This window comes from Podarcis tiliguerta (assembly GCF_965153285.1).
Source record: "Podarcis tiliguerta genome assembly, chromosome: 12".
Taxonomy (NCBI): domain Eukaryota; kingdom Metazoa; phylum Chordata; class Lepidosauria; order Squamata; family Lacertidae; genus Podarcis; species Podarcis tiliguerta.
In genome coordinates, this window is record NC_139545.1 from 52,707,201 (window position 1) to 52,727,636 (window position 20,436).

General features: G+C 47.1%; 1 protein-coding gene across 7 annotated transcripts in view; it reads left to right on the forward strand.

The window, feature by feature from the left end:
* The first annotated feature begins 561 nt into the window (after window positions 1–561).
* Window positions 562–20,436, forward strand: part of ADCYAP1R1 (ADCYAP receptor type I) — a 100,406-nt gene continuing 80,531 nt past the window's right edge. For 5 of the 7 annotated variants that reach the window (XM_083406562.1, XM_083406557.1, XM_083406558.1 and 2 more), the window contains exon 1: window positions 562–715. In XM_083406562.1, the coding sequence (XP_083262688.1) occupies window positions 635–715 (81 nt within the window). In that variant the 5' untranslated portion in view covers window positions 562–634. The remainder of the gene's footprint in view (window positions 716–20,436) is intronic. The other 2 variants (XM_083406561.1, XM_083406563.1) reach the window with 1 other exon arrangement.

The window sequence follows — 20,436 nt, forward strand, 5'->3', positions numbered from 1 at the left end:
CGACCTTCTGATTGGCAAGTCCTAGGCTCTGTGGTTTAACCCACAGCGCCACCCGCATCCCAGTCTTTCCCCTACTGTTGCTTTAAATCGCAGTTGGTTCCGTGCAGCCTGCGACCGACAAAAATCAGTCCGTGATCTGCGAGTTGATTGTGACTGACGTGTTGGACACGCCTGATGTATGACATCCTGAGCTTCTTGAAGGAAATGTGGGCGCAACTATGGCTGATAAAAAAAACTCCATGCCAGATAAATACGTTGCTAGGCAAGATCTGGAGGAAGCCATGAGCTACACATCTCCTCTTCCTCTTTTGATCACTGCACTTATAAGACAAAATCTTGACACCTGCATCCTTGCTTTCACACCTCTGCCCTTCCAACAGCAAGTTCCTAGACCCTGAATGCAATTTGTTCATATGGCCAAAATGACCTTTCGTTTCTCTCACGGAAACTCTGCAGTTTATCAATGTTCCGTCGCTCGCATCTTTGATTCCATTGTACCAGAACCTTTCCTCTCTCTTGCCTCCTTTATACAACGTTTTCTCTTTCTTTTCTTTTGCATAGATTTGAAGAGCTCGTGGCAAAATCTTCTGGGCTCCTCACACTCCAGTCACAGGGAAAGATCTAAATCTGTTGCATGAAGACGGCGGTTTGGTTGCTTGTCAAGATGATCGCCTGCTGGAAAACCTGTGTCTTGGCAGCCATCTTTCTTCCTTTGGTAAGTAACCCTAGGAGTGTTGCCATCACATCAAGCTACCCTCCTACAACCTGCATTCTTTTAGGGTAGATACCCTGATTGCCTATGCAACGCTCCATTCCCACAACCCAGAGGTTGTTCAAGTGTGGAAAGGGGAAAAGAAAAGGCCAGATCCTGAATGCACGTTCATGGTATTTTCAGCTGTGAGGGAGACATTTAACCTTTCAGTTTCTGGGAGTGTGGAAGCTGTTCTTAGGTGAAGGGAGCCTCATATGAATCTAACCAGACTCATGGGTGTCCACATGAATTTTTCCAGGGTGGGGGTCAAGTTTAAAGACTGAAAGGCAGGGGTGCAGACCAGGGTGTCACCCAAAAATGGAATAACGCCTGCACATTTTCTTTCATATATCAGGTTTTACAAATTCTAAAAGCCTTTTTGTAAAAGGAACGTGGAGATTGTGTTTCATGGCAGGGCTGAGGAGGGCAACTGTAAAAAAAGGTAAAAGGTAAAGGACCTCTGGATGGTCAAGTCCAGTCAAAGGGGACTATGGGGTTGTGGCACTCATCTCACTTTCAGGCCAAGGGAGCTGGTGTTTGTCCACAGACAGCTTTCTGGGTCATGTGACCAGCAGGACTAAACAGCTTCTGGTGCAACAGGACACCGTGACAGAAACCAGAGCGCATGGAAATACTGTTTACCTTCTCGCTGCAGTGGTACCTATTTATCTACTTGCATTGGCATGTTTCCGACCTGCTATGTTGGCAGGAGCTGGGACCGAGCAATGGAAGCTCACTCCATTGCGGGGATTTGAACCACCAACCTTCTGATAAGCAAGCCCAAGAGGCTCAGTGGTTTAGACCACAGTGCCACCCATGTCCCTACTGTATCTCTTCCTCGCTGCAGATGTTTATGCCCAGATCCCTCCATTGTTTGACCCCATGGTGAAGAGATTGGAGTGGAGAGTCTCTTGACATGTAGAATTGTGTCCTGAACTCGATGACCAAATTGTCTTCCGGTATAGAGATATTCAAGTGAGATATTGTCCATGGGGGCGGGGGGTGGGATGGGGATCAGGGGATTCCCTTGGCTTGGCCAAAAAACAAACAAACAAAAATCAGATAAACAGTGAGTTAAATCTTTGATTTTTGGGGCACTGTTGCTGCAAAGTCTTAGTGGTAGTAGGTTATCTTCATTTCTTTGAAGCGGATTATATGGACTGCAAACCTATCTTTTGAAGGAGGCAATAATTGTAACTTCACATTGTAAAGAGTGTCCGAGTCGGTGAGAAATGATATGAATCTTTGGAGAGAGAGAGACACACACACAGAGAGATAATGTTTTCCCATTAACACTACTTTGCCTTTTGTTCTTTCTGAGCCACTATGTTCATTACAAGAGCAATGCTGGGTCATTAATTTTCTCTAATGTTGTTCATGGCGGCCTCCAATGGTGGCATTTGCGAAGCAGTTGCTTCTGGCTTTCAAGACAGTTATTTGCCCACAATTCCAAGAGACCTATCGGGCTTGCACAGTTTTGGAAGCCCCGTGACACCTGCTGTGTTGTCATCCTCGGTTGTCCTGCCCTGTGTATTTACAAACTCAGATTAATTCTTATCCATATATAAATGAGAGCTGCAACCAAGGCCCCAAATGAGCTATACTCGTGGCTCAACCCGCCCCCCCAAGAATCCTGGGAACTGAAGAATAAGGGACATTATATAGAATCATAGAATCATAGAGTTGGAAGAGACCACGAGGGCCATCGAGTCCAACCCCCTGCCAAGCAGGAAACACCATCAGAGCACTCCTGACATATGGTTGTCAAGCCTCTGCTTAAAGACCTCCAAAGAAGGAGACTCCACCACACTCCTTGGCAGCAAATTCCACTGCCGAACAGCTCTTACTGTCAGGAAGTTCTTCCTAATGTTTAGGTGGAATCTTCTTTCTTGTAGTTTAGATCCATTGCTCCGTGTCTGCTTCTCTGGAGCAGCAGAAAACAACCTTTCTCCCTCCTCTATGTGGCATCCTTTTATATATTTGAACATGGCTATCATATCACCCCTTAACCTCCTCTTCTCCAGGCTAAACATGCCCAGCTCCCTTAGCTGTTCCTTATAAGGCATCGTTTCCAGGCCTTTGACCATTTTGGTTGCCCTCCTCTGGACATGTTCCAGTTTGTCAGTGTCCTTCTTGAACTGTGGTGCCCAGAACTGGACACAGTACTCCAGGTGAGGTCTGACCAGAGCAGAATACAGTGGCACTATTACTTCCCTTGACCTAGATGCTATACTCCTATTGATGCAGCCCAGAATTGCATTGGCTTTTTTAGCTGCCGCGTCACACTGTTGGCTCATGTCAAGTTTGTGGTCAACCAAGACTCCTAGATCCTTTTCACATGTACTGCGCTCAAGCCAGGTGTCACCCATCTTGTATTTGTGCCTCTCATTTATAGCTCGCTGAGCATCGCCTCATCCCATTCTCACACGACTTATTCAGTCTTCTGTTTAACATAAAAAGGTAATGGACCCCTGACAGTTAACTCCAGTCTTGAACGACTCTGGGGTTGCAACGCTCATCTCGCTTTACTGCTCGAGGGAGCCAACGTTACTCTGCAGACAGTTTTTCCGGGTCATGTGGCCAGCATAACTAAGCCACTTCTGACGAACCAGAGCAGCACACAGAAACGCCGTTTACCTTCCCGCCAGAGTGGTACCTATTTATCTACTTGCACTTTGACGTGCTTTTGAACTGCTAGGTTGGCAGGAGCTGGGACCGAACAATGGGAGCTCACCCCGTCACGGAGATTCGAACTGTCGACCTTCCGATCGCAAGCCCTAGGCTCTGTGGTTTAGACCATAGCGCCACCCATGTCCCTGTTTTACACACCTTTCTTTAAAAGATGATTGGATGGATTCAAGGAGGATAGGTCCACCTGCAGGTTCTTGTCATGATGACTACATTCTCCCTCCACTGTCAGAGTCAGTTTGCCCCTGAATATCATTTGCTGGGGATCTCATGGAATCTCAGTGGCTTCTCATGAAAGCTTCATCTAATGGATTTGGAAGGAACCTTGGGGATCATCTAGCACAAGCCCTTGCAATGCAGGAATATGCAGCTGTTCCATATGGAGATCGAACCTGCAACCTTGGTATTTTCAGCATCATGCTCTAACCAACCATCATAACGTGCGGCCTAGGACCTTCATACCTATGGGACCACCTCTTCTGGTATGCCCCACAGAGGACCTTAAGGCCCACAAATAACAACACTTTGGAGGTCCCAAGCCTCAAGGAGGTTAGATTGGTTTCAACTAGGGCCAGGGCCTTTTCAGCACTGGCCCCGACATGGTGGAAAGCTCTGTCACAAGAGACTAGGGCCCTGCAGGACTTGACATCTTTCCGCAGGGCCTGCAAGACAGAGCTGTTCCGCCTCGCCTTTGGTTTTGGACTCGGTCTGACCCTTATGTTTCCCTCCCCCTATGGTCTTGATTTATCAGCTACAGTGGTACCTCAGGTTACATACGCTTCAGGTTACAGACTCCACTAACCCAGAAATAGTGCTTCAGGTTAAGAACTTTGCTTCAGGATGAGAACAGAAATCGTGCTCCAGCGGCGCAGCAGCAGCAGGAGGCCCCATTAGCTAAAGTGGTGCTTCAGGTTATGAACAGTTTCAGGTTAAGAACGGACCTCCGGAATGAATTAAGTATTTAACCCGAGGTACCACTGTACTTTAAAATGAGGCTGCATTTTAAATTGCATTTTAACCTGTATTTTAAATTGGTTTCCCCCCCTTTCCCCCCTCTCTTTTTCACCTATTATGTTTTTACTGTGATTTTATTGGTGTTAGCCACCCTGAGGCTGGCTCTGGCCGGGGAGGGCGGGTATAAATAAAAAATATGATGATGATGATGATGATGATGATGATGATGATGTTGCACTCAGTCCTGGTTTGTGGGCTTCCCATGGAAATCTGGCTGGCCACCATGAGAACAGGATACTGGACTGTGTGGGCCTTTGGTCTGATCTAGCAGCCGAGCACTTACCGTATTTTTTGCTCTATAAGACTCACTTTTTCCCTCCTAAAAAGTAAGGGGAAATGTGTGTGCGTCTTACGGAGCGAATGCAGGCTGCACAGCTATCCCAGAAGCCAGAACAGCAAGAGGGATTGCTGCTTTCACTGCGCAGCGATCCCTCTTGCTGTTCTGGCTTCTGAGATTCAGAATAATTTTTTTCTTGTTTTCCTCCTAGGTGCGTCTTATATAGCGAAAAATATGGTAGATTATGGCTGCTGTCAAAGTGTATTTGCCAGGGAAACCAAGCGAAGCCTCCACTGAGGAAACGCAGGGGTAAAACCTACAGTGCACATGTCCCCTTTAAGCAGGCTACAAAAGATGCGCGGGAAACAATTTGATTTGTGAGTCACAACGTTGCCTTGAGGGCTTTGAGCTGAATTCTAAAGCCAACTGCAATGCAGGTGTTTGAATTGCCAGTAATGATTCAATCAGGTGGATTTTTGGCGCTAAGGACTGGCACTTCCTCCAGATGCCTTTGTAGCGCTTCAAGGTTGGAGTGCGCAGATAATAAATGGTTCCTGCCTTAGGCTGCGATTAGTATGATAAGGCTGGTTTTTAAGGGAAGGCGCGAGCGGCACTCTGCTGTGCTAATGACAGGGTGTGAAGGAACACTGTGAATGGCAGAGAGGTAAATACAAGCCCGGGAGAATATTGGGAAGAGGAGGGAGGATTGCTCAGTGGTGGAGCTCAGTCGTTGCATCTGCAAGGTTCAATCCCAGACATCTCCAGTTACGAAGGATCTCAAGAATAGCAGAGCTCTCCATCAGAGACCTTGGAGATTTAGGCAGCACTGCATTCCATCTTCCTGACATTTCCTTCCCTGATAACTTTCACGTTTTATGTGACCTTTCACACAATATAAAAGACACTTCTGAAAATCCAGCGGAATCTAGCAGGAGTTTGGTGCTCATTTCCATGTCAATTGCTTCCCAGTTGACCCAGAAATTGAGGGCGTTTTGTGCTGTATTTCCACCTGCCCAAGTTTTCATAGATCATACCATCGCCCCTCCCTTCCCAAATGCAAAGGAGATAAAGGTAAAGGACCCCTGACCATTAGGTCCAGTCGCAGATGACTCTGGGGTTGCGGCGCTCATCTTGCTTTACTGGCCAAGGGAACCAGCGTACAACTTCTGGGTCATGTGGCCAGCATGACTAAGCCTCTTCTGGCAAACCAGAGCAGCACACAGAAACGCCGTTTGCCTTCCCACCAGAGTGGTACCTATTTATCTAATTGCACTTCGTGCTTTCAAACTGCTAGGTTGGCAGGAGCAGGGACCAGGCAACAGGAGCTCACCCTGTTGCGGGGATTCGAACAGCTGACCTTCTGATGGGCAAGCCCTAGGCTCTGTGGCTTAACCCACAGCGCCACCCGTGTCCCCAAATCACACACGCACACACCAGACAAAATCAACGGACCCTGCAAACAGGAGGGAGAGGCAGGTAATACAATAGTTTCTGCATCCCGTTGACTTGGTCAGTGTTCTTTGCACGAGAAGCAAATAGCATTTGGGGAGAGTTGTTGATATCGGCTTCCCCATCTTCGTCAGGTTTTTGAAAAAGCTCAGCTCAGTGAGGGGCGGGGGGTGCGGGAAAGTAGAAAAAGGAAATGCTGGAAAGAAATTGCAAGGAAATAGACTTGCCTCGAGCCACTTCAGATTCGGCTATTAATAACCAGGACGGGGAAGGAGACTATTCAAGGCTTTAATAAGCGTGTTGCTGAATTTCTGCTGCTGAATCAGCAGCTTGCTTAACTGTGTTGTCAGCTTACTTAGGCCCTGGCAGGGAAGTCTACAGGGTGCATTAAAAGCTGGAGGGGAGCTGATGATATACAAATAGGAATATTGATAAAAATTGGACAGGCATCCCTTTTGTGCTGCACTCCTTGAACATACCTTCTCTCATGGACAGATCACACTGCTCTGCCATTTCTGTTTTGGACAGTCTCGTGAGTCTACGACAGGGGTCAGCAAACTTTTTCAGCAGGGGGCTGGTCCACTGTCCCTCAGACCTTGTGGGGGGCCTGGCTATATTTTGGAAAAATAATAATACAAATTGTCAGAGCTGGCTCCGGGTCCCAGCTCACCAAGGACCAACGCTAGCCGGTAGTACAGTATCAAAGTCTTTATTGAAGAATAGTCTCCATTTCCAAGCCTCAGCGTCCCAGCACTACGTCTGGACTCTAGACCGGCGAAGCTCTGTCTGAGTCTCCGCCCCCTGTGCACCAGTTTAAGACTCTAATCTTACTCCACCTCTTCCTTCTCTCTCTCTTCCTCTGGGTCTTACTACCCCCCGGGGTCTCTTCCCTCCTGGACTCTTCTGACGCAGACGTTGACCCCTCTGACTCCTCCCCCTCTCTTCGGCGGGCTTTAGGACCTGGCTCCCTACCCGGGCTGCCCACCTTGCCGCCCTCCTGTACATTTGAACTTGGCGCGCGCGCGCGTTTAACTTTCCTGATGACCGTTTCCTCGCTCCCTGACGAGGGTGTGGTCACTCCTGCCTCACGTTCTCCCTCTGCCCGCGCGCCCCCTGATCCCGATGCCTTGGACTCCTCCCCCCTACTGCTCTCTGGGGGGGACGCTGGTCCAGATTTCCAGCTGCTACTCTCTGAGTCCCCTCTGGCCCCTTCTTCCCGAGGTGTCCCCCTTGGCACTCCCCTTGCCCTGACTATGGGGGCCCCTTTCTGTGAATCCTCCGAGTCACTGGAGAGACTCAGAGACCTCGGACTGCTGTCATAGCTGACATTTCCTTCGGACTCCTCCCCCTCGCTCTCCGTTTCCTCCCTCTCCTGTGACTCTGCTCCTGAACCCCTGACACAAATGAACAAATTCCTATGCCCCACAAATAACTCAGAGATGCATTTTAAATAAAAGCACACATTCTACTCATGCAAGAATACGATAACTCCCTCACCGTCCGCGGGCCAGATTTAGAAGGCAATTGGGCCGGATCTGGCCCCTGGGCCTTAGTTTGCCTACCCATGCTCTGCAAGATTTTGGAGATGGCACTCCATGTATTCCTGTGTCTGTGTCACTGTCTGAGCTGACAAGCTGCATTCTTTCACTCTGGCTCTCTCTTTAGTTTCCCCTGTGTCCAGAGATCAGGTTATGGCTGCTCCCTGCTGTTTCTCCCTCCTCTCTGCATTTCACTCTTATCTGCTCTCTCTCTGTGCCTGTGTTCTCATTCCCTGTCAGTGAAGGAACAGAGCTGACAACATGTAAGCTTTTGCAGATACCAATACATACAAAGCATCTCCGTTGCTCCAAATAAACTCCAGCAATTCAAGACGTAACACTGGACAAGTAACACTGACTAACAGACAGGCTGACTTCAGACTCACAGAATGATACTACCGAGTTGACTGCATTAACCACAGATATAGTTGGGGCACTGGGCCCTTACCAGAGCAACTGACCTGGCTGAACAGTAAGAAAATAAGGAGAGCCTGGCGGATCAGGACAAAGGGCGTCCAGTATCCTGTTCCCACATGCCCATGGGAAACCAGCAAGAAGCATTTGAGCACAGGAACAACTTTCCTCTCTTGTGGTTTCCAGAAACTGATATTCAGAAGCGGCTGCTTCCAGCTGGTGAGGCAGGCCATAGCCATCCTGGCTAGCAGCCATTGATAGCCTCATCCTACAGTGGCTGTTAGAATTCCTGCTCCATGATTGCAGTCATGGGATTGTCTATCACACAACGGTGTATGTTTTGACTCCACAGAGTGGGAAGTGACAGAGACAGGATGTTTGTGTTCCGTGAAGTGGGACTATTGTCCTTTGTTCTTTTTCCCTTTGCTGCCTGATGCTAGAGAGAGAGGGAGGCATATTGCAGTGCTCCGTGTGTGTTTATATGTAAATAAAGTAGATTAGCCAAAATGCTGAGTTGCTGAGGTCTGTTACGCAAGCTGCGAAGACTCTGCGGATCCCTAAGTGTGTCGGTGTCTGTTGGCATTGGTCTCTGTGATGTTTGGGCTGAAGAAGGCTTTTGAAGCTCCCGAATGAATGACCAGGAGGGAGAGAACATGCCACTCGGGCATGCGTCTCTACCAGGGTTCTACTCGAGTGTAGGATGAGCTCCTGACAGTGACTGGTATAGGCGTCATTTTTCCAGTTTGTTGTCCTATCTCTTCCTCTTCCTTTTTTCCTTTATCTCTCTTCTTTTTCTCTGTTAGATATGGCAGACATTTTGTGCTATTCCATGCCCAATGCAGCCACAGCCAGCCAACCTGGCAGACATTTTGCAACTGGTGCCCACTGCACTTTTCTTAAAACTCAAAACTCTGGCCCCCAAAAGTTGGTGCTCCCATTACCTATCAAGTGTTGTGCTGAGCTCCTGACATCTTAGTGTGCATTCACGAGATATGCACTTGATTTAAGGGGCATTGGTTTAAACTCAAGAAAATTAAACCACTGGCAACTATCCCAAATGTCTGGCTTTTGCGTGCAGAAATTGGCTTGGAGACTTTAAAAAATGGACATTTCCCCCCCTCTATTATTCTTTGCCATTCAAATTTACTCGAGTCTGAGGGACGATGTTTAGCCAAGGTCACCCTTGTCTCAGTGGTAAATTTAAACCTTCCCAGCCTTCTATCAGTGATGGCTCTCTGTCCCCTTCTGCCCTTTTTAATCAACTCACCTGACTCCTTATTTGGAAGAGCAGATGTCTCTCAGTCCTTCGGGCATCTCAGCGCCTGGGCTTTTTTGCCATCTGTTGAAAACTATAACCACCACTTCTGCTTGCAGGGCACAACTTTCTCCTGTCCTTGGAAAGTCACGGAACGTAGGCAGTTGCCGTATGCCAACTCAGTACAGGCACAAGCTGGTGTAGTTGCGTGCTGAGGTCCCCCAAAACACCCTAACCCAATAACTCACACTTCACACATCATTTTTGTTTAAGGTTTTTGGCATAATTTTGGCCACAACTTTATTATCATACAAATTGTGAGTGGTTGCTTAGGCATTGGTTATGACTAGCTGTCCCCCCCCCCCGCCTTGGGGGACAGCACTGACTCCCGGACTCCGGCGGGAGCCAGTGTGGAGGAACAGGACCCAGGGATTACTGGAGCTGCGCTGTTCAGACCCTCAGTACCATCCCTGCCTGCTCCCAGGAGCTTACGCGGCCCGCACCCTGCACCAAGGGTTTGGACGAGGGGGATGGTAAGCCCCTGAATTCCTTTAACGGAATTCCCGTGCAGCAGCAGCATTGGAGGGGTAGGCACAGCCAATCCACACCCCTCCACCAACCAATTTTAACCAATGCCTAACCGCCAACCTTACAAGTTGTGACGATTTGCTACGCAGTAGGCAAAACCCAATTGGCACGCACTAATCAGCCAAAAGGTAAATTCCTACCAGGCCCCTGCACCAATGCAGGCGACCCCTAGACAGGCAGTAGCAAGGTCAAAGCGCAAGCCCAATCAAGGGCGGGCGGGCGGGTGATCCGGTGCCCACAGCGAAAGAGAAAGGAAAATGCTGTGCACCTTGTTTAAATAAGCTCTGATCCCACCCCTAAATTGGCAACATCAAATTTACCCCAGTAACACCAACCACCAATCCAGTTCCATCCCTTTGAAACTAGCCTGCCTGTTAACCTTGGGGTGCTTTGTTTGGCCCCATCCGCAACACGTGCTCTCCTTTATTGAGAACACGCTCTATAACTTAATATCATCTACACTAACTGGCAGTCGTTTCACTCAGAGAGCACCCTGGAGATTTTGGGACTTGAACCTGGGACCTTTGCATGCAACAGAAGTTGTCAGTGTGTAAGCCTGGGAGTCCCCAACTGTTTTGGGACAGTGGGCGCTTTGGGACGTTGAGAAACCGTTGTGGGTACTAGTCAGAAAATGGCTGCCTTGGGGGATGGCATTACACTAAAGGGCTGCTTTGCGTTGTGGCATAACACAAAAGAGCTGTAGGAAAAAGAGTAGAAGAGTAGAAAAAGAGTCGTCTCTGTTTAGAATGGATGGGAGAGTAGGTGTCTGATCCTGGCATCCATTGAAACTTAGGTCTGTCTAAGGAGCTTAGTTCAATGTAGTAGTAGTGGTGGTACCTCGGGTTACAGACACTTCAGGTTACAGACACTTCAGGTTACAGACTCAAGCTAGCCCAGAAATAGTACCTTGGGTTAAGAACTTTGCTTCAGGATGAGAACAGAAATCCCTCGACAGTGGCATTGCGGCAGTGGGAGGCCCCATTAGCTAAAGTGGTACCTCAGGTTAAGAACAGTTTCAGGTTAAGAATGGACCTCCAAAACAAATTAAGTTCTTAACCAGAGGTACCACTGTAATAATATTTATATCCTGCCCATCTGGCTGGGTTTCCCTAGCCACTCTGGGTGGCTTCCAGCAGATTATTAAAATATAATGATTAATCAAATATTAAAGAAGAAGAAGAGCTTGGATTTGATATCCTGCTTTATCATTACCCTAAAGAATCTCAAAGCAGCTAACAATCTCCTTTCCCTTCCTCCCCCACAACAAACACTCTGTGAGGTGAGTGGGGCTGAGAGACTTCAGAGAAGTGTGACTGGCCCAAGGTCACCCAGCAGCTGCACGTGGAGGAGCAGGGATGTGAATCCAGTTCACCAGAGTCCACCACTCTTAACCACTACACCACACTGGCTTCCCTAAACACGGCTGCCTTCAGAGGTCTCCTAAAAGTCTGATAGTTGTTTATTTCTTTGACATCTGGTGGGAGAGCATTCCACAGGTGGGGCGCCACCACCGAGAAGGCCCTCTGCCTGGTTCCCTGAAACAGCACTTCTCGCAGTGAGGGAACCACCAGAAGGCCCTCGGAGCTGGACCTCAGTGTCTGGGATGAACAATGGAGATGCTCCTTCAATGTAGGTGATGCTGAATTATTGTAGACAGCAACTGAGCAGGAAATAGATACATTCTGTTATGGATCGTGGATGTTTAGTGAGTACTGAGATCCTCTTCAGGTGCCATAGGAGTTGGGAACCTTAGTACCTGTGGGTGCCCTGTCAGAGACCCCTGGAGGGAGCAGATAGAGACATAGATTAAGAATCCATCAGGAATGGACCTCTCATTCCCATGCTTCTGCCCCCCCCCCCCAGTGGCAATTTGGTCCAAAATTGCAACCATGTAGCATGAGTGTACAGTGGTACCTCGGGTTACGGATGCTTCAGGTTACAGATGCTTCAGGTTACAGACTCTGCTAACCCAGAAATATTACCTCGGGTTAAGAACTTTGCTTCAGGATGAGAACAGAAATCGTGCTCTAGCGGCATTGCAGCAGTGGGAGGCCTCATTAGCTAAAGTGGTGCTTCAGGTTAAGAACAGTTTCAGGTTAAGAACGGACCTCCAGAACGAATTAAGTTCATAACCTGAGGTACCACTGTACCTGTCTGACTGAGAGCATCTCGATGAGAGAGAGAGCATTCCCTGGATTTGATTGTCCACCTGCAACCAAAGTGGCACACTTCAGCAGGAGACATGCCACTGAAGACATAGGATTATTTTTCTGACAAGAGAATCTGAGGAAAGGCTCGTTGGCCAACTTTGGGCAGTGATGTCATATCCCCATGGGGCACACTGCCTAGCAGGGCACAGATTCCATAGCAATATGGATGCGACAAGCAAGAGGGCATCTCGCTTGGGCTGGTGATGTCACCTGCTGACGTCATGATGCCAGCATTCACAGATGTGTGATTCACAAGTGTGGGAGGATTTGCTGCGAGTCGTGATTCCCCTTCTCTGAAATAACTGCATTTGGCCCCAGATTGCTTGCCTTCTATGAGTGCATAATGCCTTTAAAGACGTTAGTCTTGACGTGGCCATAAAGTGATTGTTTAGGATAAATAAGTGCCTTCGGTTGCTCTGGGGAGGGGAATTTGGTGAATAGAGCACATTTATTTCCTGCGCTTCTCCTTCAGTTCTTCGCATTCCCATCTAAAGGCTTCGCAGAGACCCTGGAGATCAATTAGCAATAACAAGCTAGATGGATCAGCTTTGATCAGGACACTCCCTGCATCTAACATTCCTTTAAGGCACAAGAGTGAAATGTTGCTATGCATCGTATGGAGACTGGCAGCAGATCAGAGTGACTGGGGGAACCTAGGGAGATGAGTAGGATACAAATAAGGTAAAAAGTTAAAGGACCCCTGGATGGTTAAGTCCGGTCAAAGGAGACTATGGGGTTGCAAAGTTCAGCTCGCTTTCAGGCCGAGGGAGCCGGCGTTTGACCACAGACAGCTTTCCGGGTCATGTCGCCAGCATGACTTAACCGCTTCTGGCACAACAGGACACCGTAATGAGTGCCAGAGTGCACGGAAATGCCACTTACCTTCCCGCCACAGTGGTATCTATTTATCTACTTGCACTGGTGTGCTTTCGAACTGCTAGGTTGGCAGGAGCAGGGGCAGAGCAATAGGAGCTCAATCTGTTGTGGGGATTTAGAATAGAATAGAATAGAATAGAATAGAATAGAATAGAATAGAATAGATTCTTTATTGTCATTACACAAGTGCAACATTGCACAAGTGCAACGAAATTGGATGCCATCCCTTAAAAACAACAAAAGCAAAACAACAACAACAACCAAACAAACCACATTCCAGCCACACCCACACCAACACCCATCAAACTCCCAGGTCACACTATCGAGTTACAGCATTCAAAAAGGCCACAGCTCTTGGATAGAAACTGTTTTTCAGTCTATTTGTCCTTGACTTGATGTTTCTATATCTATTTGAACAGTCGACCTTCCGATCGGCAAGCCCAAGAGGCTTGGTGGTTTAGACCACAGTGCCACCTGCATCCCTTTTATACAGGTTCAGTCCCTGTCATCTTCAGGTAAAAAAGGTAAAGGGACTCCTGACCATTAGGTCCAGTCACGGCCGACTCTGGGGCGCTCATCTAGCTTTATTGGCCGAGGGAGCTTCTGGGTCATGTGGCCAGCATGACAAAACCGCTTCTGGTGAACCAGAGCAGCGCACAGAAATGCTGTTTACCTTCCCACTGGAGTGGTACCTATTTATCTATTTGTACTTTGACGTGCTTTCGAACTGCTAGGTTGGCAGGAGCAGGGACCGAGCAACAGGAGCTCACCCTGTCGCGGGGATGTGAACCACCGACCTTCTGTTCGGCAAGTCCTAGGCTCTGTGGTTTAACCCACAGCGCCACCAGCCTCCCTTGGCATCTTCAGGTAGAGTTAGACATATCCAAAACACTAGAGAGGTGCTGTCAACCAGGGCAGACAATGCTGATCTGCTCTGTCTCAGCATAACACATCTTCCTGTGTTCCATTTCTCTTTCAAAACCAGAGCAGCGGAATCAGAAACTGCCCAAAAAATGCTGGATCCCTGCTAAAGAATAAAATCAGAATTTAAGTGCGGAGCTCATTCGGTTGTAAATGGCAGCTTTGATAGAGGCTGCCTCTCTCTCCAATTTAAGAATCAACTTCAGTTTTTGCATACAGCCTCCGCTACGCGACGAGCTGATTTTGTTGAAACGGCTTTGTGAGATCGCATTTATCATGTGTGTGTGTGTGGCTCCGAGCTTTCGAAGGCAGCTGTCCCAAGCTCATTCATCTCCTGGGCACCCATGTTCGTTTGCAATGTCTGTTATGTCACAGAGACGTGTGAGATCCTAAGAGATTTCACTGGTATTCTTGACCCACGCTTGGCTCCTCTTCTCTTGAAGACCCAGATTCTGTCTTAATCTCACTTTATTTGGCAAGTCTTCTTCCTTGGCTGGGGCAACCCAGTCAGATGGGCTGGATATAATTATTAATAATAATAATAATAATAATAATAATAATAATAATAATAATAATTTATTTGTACCCCGCCCATCTGGCTGGGTTTCCCCAGCCACTCTGGGCGGCTTCCAACAAAGATGAAAAATACACTAAAATGTCACATATTAAAAACTTCCCTGAACAGGGCTGCCTTCAGATGTCTTCTGAATGTCAGGTAGTTGTTTATTTCCTTGACATCTGGTGGGAGGGCGTTCCACAGGGCGGGCACCACTTCCGAGAAGGCCCTCTGCCTGGTTCCCTGTAACTTGGCCTCTCGCAGTGAGGGAACCGCCAGAAGGCCCTCATACCTGGACCTCAGTGTCCGGGCAGAACGATGGGGGTGGAGACGCTAGGATGTTAGGAATAGGACATCCCTGTTTGCATCAGAGAAATGTTGAAGAGGATGTGTGTGTGTGCACTTTTTCTCTTCCCAGCTCTCTGTGAATAGGGCAGGCTGATTCAGGGGGAGAGAAGTGCCCTGGTGAGATAACAGAAGTACAGATGTGCCCACAGGCCTTAAAAATACAGTGGTACCTCTGGTTGCGAGCGGGATCTGTTCCGGAGGCCCGTTCGCAACATGAAAAGAACGCAACCCGCAGCAGCACATCTGCGCACCTGCAGGTTGCAATTCACCGCTTCTCCGTATGTTTGTGACATCATTTTGCGCTACTGCGCATGCGCGAGCGGCGAAACCTGGAAGTAACCCTTTTTGGTACTTCCAGGCCGCCGTGGGATGTAACCTGAAAGAACGTAACATGAAGCGGACATAACATGAGGTATGACTGTAGCTGGTGATCATTGAAATACCTTAAGTCTTATCCATCCGATAAAATGAATTGGTAGTGATCAAACTGATTGTTTCACTTCAAAGTGTTGGTGCTCCTCTGCATAAAACATTCACTGCATGTAGGATGATGATGATGATGATGATGATGATTTATTCATACCCCACCAATCTGGCTGGCGTTCCCCAGCAACTCTGGGCGGCTTCCAACAAAATATTAAAATACCGTAACATGTCAAACATTAAAAACTTCCCTAAACAGGGCTGCCTTCAGATGTCTTCTAAAAGTCAGATAGTTGCTTATTTCCTTGATTTCTGATGGGAGGACGTTCCACAGGGCAGGCACCACTACCGAGAAGGCCCTCTGCCTGGTTCCCTGTAACCTCACTTCTCGCAGATAAGGAACCGCCAGAAAGTCATCGGCGCTAGATCTCAGTGTGTGGGCCAAACGATGGGGGTGGAGATGCTCCTTCAGGTATACTGGGCCGAGGCCGAATCTATCTCCCATGTGTATTGGTTTCCTGTTTTCAATTACCGTATTTACTTGAAACTAATGCACACCTCAAATTTTCAGAACCTTGAAACCAAGAAAAGTATTTGCTGGCGAATGTAAATGTGCCGTTGAATCTAATGTGTCCCTTAATTTTCACAACGTGATTTGGCCAAAAAAGGGTGAGCATTAGATGCGAGTAAATACGGTATTATTTTTTGTGGCACAGAGGATAGGAAACATTCAGAACTGGTCTCTACCTCCCACCCACAGCTCAATGTGGTACGGTCTTCTTTACTCCCTCAGGATTTTACCACTGTGTTTTGCTCCAAGGGTTGAGCAGCAAGGGTGCTATTCAAGAGCCCTTCCAGGAGCGTGGGAATGGTCTCACTTTAGTGGATCTGATCCAGAGAATTATGGGAATTGGCTTCAGAGGCTAAAAGCATTACTGCACATTCATTCCTAGTTGGCATGCAAAGGACGCCCTCGTTCCCGATGCTGTCTGCCATACATTGTCCGGCACTGTGGCAGCTACTGCCAAGGTTAAATATAGAGACACAGGACTTTGGCTGGGAGTCACTGAAGCTTTGAGCACATCAGCACCTGCAAGGAACCACAGTCAGCAACCCAGAATGGTTGACTCCGTTAGCCCAGTAAAGGTAAAGGGACCCCTGACCATTAGGTCCAGTCGTGGCTGACTCTGGGGTTGCGGCGCTCATCTCGCTTTATTGGCTGAGGGAGCTGGCATACAGCTTCCGGGTCATGTGGCCAGCATGACTAAGCCACTTCTGGCAAACCAGAGCAGCGCATGGAAACACCGTTTACCTTCCCGCCGGAGTGGTACCTATTTATCTACTTGCAATTTGACATGCTTTCAAACTGCTAGGTTGGCAGGAGCTGGGACCGAGCAACGGGAGCTCACCCTGTAGCGGGGATTCAAACCACCAACCTTCGACTTCCGGAGGCGGCGCGACCGGTAATGGCTGCCTTCTCCGAGTAAGGAGAAGGGAGCTCCGCTGTAAACGGGTCGTCCGCTACGGCGAAGCGGAGACCCATTTAGGAAAACCACAGGTGGCAGAAGCCTGTGGTCTCGGGACCCGGCGGGCGCCAGAAGCAGCCCCCAAAACGTTGAAGGGACCCCGTAAGGGGCTCCGGATCGCGGAGGGGGTAGCGGCGCTGTGGGTCGTTGCGCAAACAGCGAAGTGAAGCCGCGTTGCTGTTGCCGGTCAGCGCTGTCCTTTCTTCCTGCAACTTTTCTGAATTTTGGAAACTACAACCCGTGAGTAAATTTGGACATTGAAAACTCTCTGAAACTTTTGTCAACTTTCTGAAACTTTTTGAGAACTTTCTGAAACTTTTAAAACTTTTTTAAAAAAGTTGAAATTTGGCTGAAAACGGAGTGAGGATAAGCAGGAAGCCCATCTCCCGCTATACTGAACTTTAAGCAAAGAGCAGGAGGAGTGGAGACAAAAAGTTATGCGTTAACTAAATGCTGGCACCCTGTTAAAGCAGTTTTCTGAGTGAAAGACTTTGAGCTATTGACTTTTGCTGGTCATATTGGGAGTGCATTGATACTCTTCTTCTGTGGAACCAGTGGATTACAAAATAAATAAGAATCTCTGGTGCTGGAGCTGCCTGGAAGAGCACCAGTTTGCAACTTTGGATACATTGAATTCAGGTTTTGAAACATTCTGAGTTGGAACTGGATACTTTGAAACTGTTGCAGTCAAGGCACTGTAAGAAACACTGTTTTGCTTTAAGTTTTACTCTGCTAAAAATAATACATTGTGGAGGCGATGGACATGGATTTAAATTTACAAGTTTAACTTGGATTTGATCTTTTCCCTGAAGACGTACTAAGCTCCCTCTAGAGGATTTTGGATTTACAGCAGTGACTTTGTCCTACTTTCCCTTTCCCGGCCTCTGTTTGACTATTGTATCTGGGACTCTGCTTTCTCATGGGAACAACTTGGATTGACCTTGGATTACAGATAACTTTGGAATGAGTGGCGCAAGGAGAAGAGGAAGGACTAAACAAACAACTCTAACTTTATCTGCAGCCTCACAGCGCAGATCTTCTGTGCCGGCCTTGCCTTCCACTTTGCCTCCAGACATAGAGGCGGCCTCCCTAATACAGGCAGGGGAGGGAGAGACAGAGGAGCTGCACCTGGGAGATATGGCTTCAGGGACAAGTAGCTCTGTCTTGGAGAAAATTTTGGAGAAACTGGAGGCTCTGGACAAGAAGGCTGATTTGCATACAGCTAAAATTGAACAGAACACAGAAAGCTTGAATAAGCTGACTGGACAAGTTGCACGGAATGCCCAGTCTATTGGAGAATTAAAGGAGGCTGTAGGTGAAAATCGTAAACTGGCTGAAGATACTAGTCAAAGACTGGAAGAACTTGAGAAAGAAGTAAGACCACTCAGCAAACAAGTTGGAGAACATCAGATTTACTTTTCGATGACAGAACTGCGAAACAGGGAGACCAACTTGAGGATACGGTCAATACCAGAGGTGGAAGAAGATAATTTTATTGAATTTCTAACTAAGGAATTTGCCAAGTTTTGGAAGCTAGAGGAAAAAGACTTCAAAATCGTATCTGCTTTCAGGCTTGGCAGAGTCAGAAGGACAGAGAAGCCCAGAGATTGTTTGATAACACTGAGATCAAAGGAGGAAAGGGACAAGATTTTGGGCCTGCACTACGAAAAGTCACTAGACATTTTGGGCAAGAGAATTGAAATCTACAAGGACATTCCTAAGCAGTTGCTGGACCTTAGATCTAACTACACGGAATTGGCAAGACTGTTGAGAAGCAACGTAATTATCTTCAGGTGGGAGTTCCCACAAGGATTATCTTTTACCTACAGAGGGAGAAAGATCAAAATCAAAACAGTGGAAGATAGAGACAAGTTTTTGGGAGCACACGGAGAAGACCTCCACAAAGGACTTGGATTGCCAGCGCCAGAACTTCCAGGGGAGCCCGCCCCCTCGGATCCTCAAGGACCGGAGAACAAGGTACCACCCCAGAAAGAATAACCAGACCTATCCAGGATGTCTCTGCAGCTTTTGAGCTGGAACATAAATGGCTGTAACAGTCCCGAAAAAAGGTCTAAAATTTTTCATATTTTAAAAAAGGAACAATTGGACATTATATGCTTACAAGAAACACATGTGATTAGGCTCCATAGAAAGGTGTTAATAAATAAAAGGCTTGGTCAAGAATTTATATCATCGGATACAGTTAAAAAGAGAGGTGTGGTGATCTATGCAAAAGAGAGCCTTTCACCAAAATTTCTCTTTAAAGATGAAAGTGGAAGAATCCTCGCAATAGAAGTACAGTATCAAGGAGAAAAAATTTTGATATTAGGAATTTATGCTCCAAATGAAGGAAAATCGGATTTTTATAAGAAGTTGCACGAGACCATGCTGGATTATCTGGATTACAACAACGTCATCATGATGGGGGACATGAACGGGGTAGTATCAACAAATATGGATAAGTCACAGAACCAGAACATTACTAAAGAGGGAAGACTACCTAAGACCTTTTTTGAAATGACTGACAATATGGACTGGGTTGACATCTGGAGAGTTAGAAACCCCTTGGGAAGAGAAGGAACATTCTTTTCTGAAGCTCAACTGACTTGGACACGAATCGACCAAATATGGATAACTAGAAGTCTGGCACCTAAGGTGAGGAAGGTGAAAATCTGCCCTAAAACATGCTCCGACCATAACGCCTTGAGAATGGATATGACATTGATCCCAACCGGCTCCTTTAGATGGAAGATGAATGATGGCCTGTTTAGAGACCAAAGAATTGTAAAGAAGGCCCAAAAAACTTTAAAGGACTATTTTGAGATTAACTTGAACACTACGGTGGAAAAAAGAACTATCTGGGATGCAAGTAAAGCTGTGATGAGAGGGTTCTTGATTCAACAGAACTCCTTAAAGAAAAGACTGCAAAATGAAAAGAAAGATAAAATTCTGGAAAGTATCAAAGAGTTGGAGAAGAAGTTAAGATCTAACCCGAAGTCCCAACCGATTCTGAGAGAAATTAAACTTTATCAGGCACAATATTCCAAACTGATAAATCAGGAAATAGAATGGAAGATTAAAACAATGAAACAAAAAACTTTTGAATCGGCAAATAAATGTGGGAAACTGCTAGCCTGGCAGCTGAAAAGGAGACAAAGATTAAATACAGTAACAAACTTAGAGGTTGAAGGAAGGAACATTCAGAACCCGGGAGAGATTAGAAAGTGCTTCCAGAGGTATTTTAAAAAGCTATACACTCAAGGGCCACAAGATGAAATAGAGATTACACAATTTTTGGAGAGAAATGGATTAGCAAAGCTGTCAGAAGAAAATAGAACAATTTTGAATGACAAAATAACACGACAAGAGATTGAACAGGCCATCCAGAGTCTGAAACAGGGCAAATCACCAGGGCCAGACGGACTGACCTCTAACTACTATAAGACATTGAAGGATTATTTGATACAACCTTTGTTGGAGGTCAGTAATGAAATAATGGAGGGGAAGAAGGCGCCTGAATCGTGGAAAGAAGCATTTATCACATTGATTCCAAAGTCAGAAACTGAAAAGACACAACTCAAGAACTACCGTCCCATCTCCCT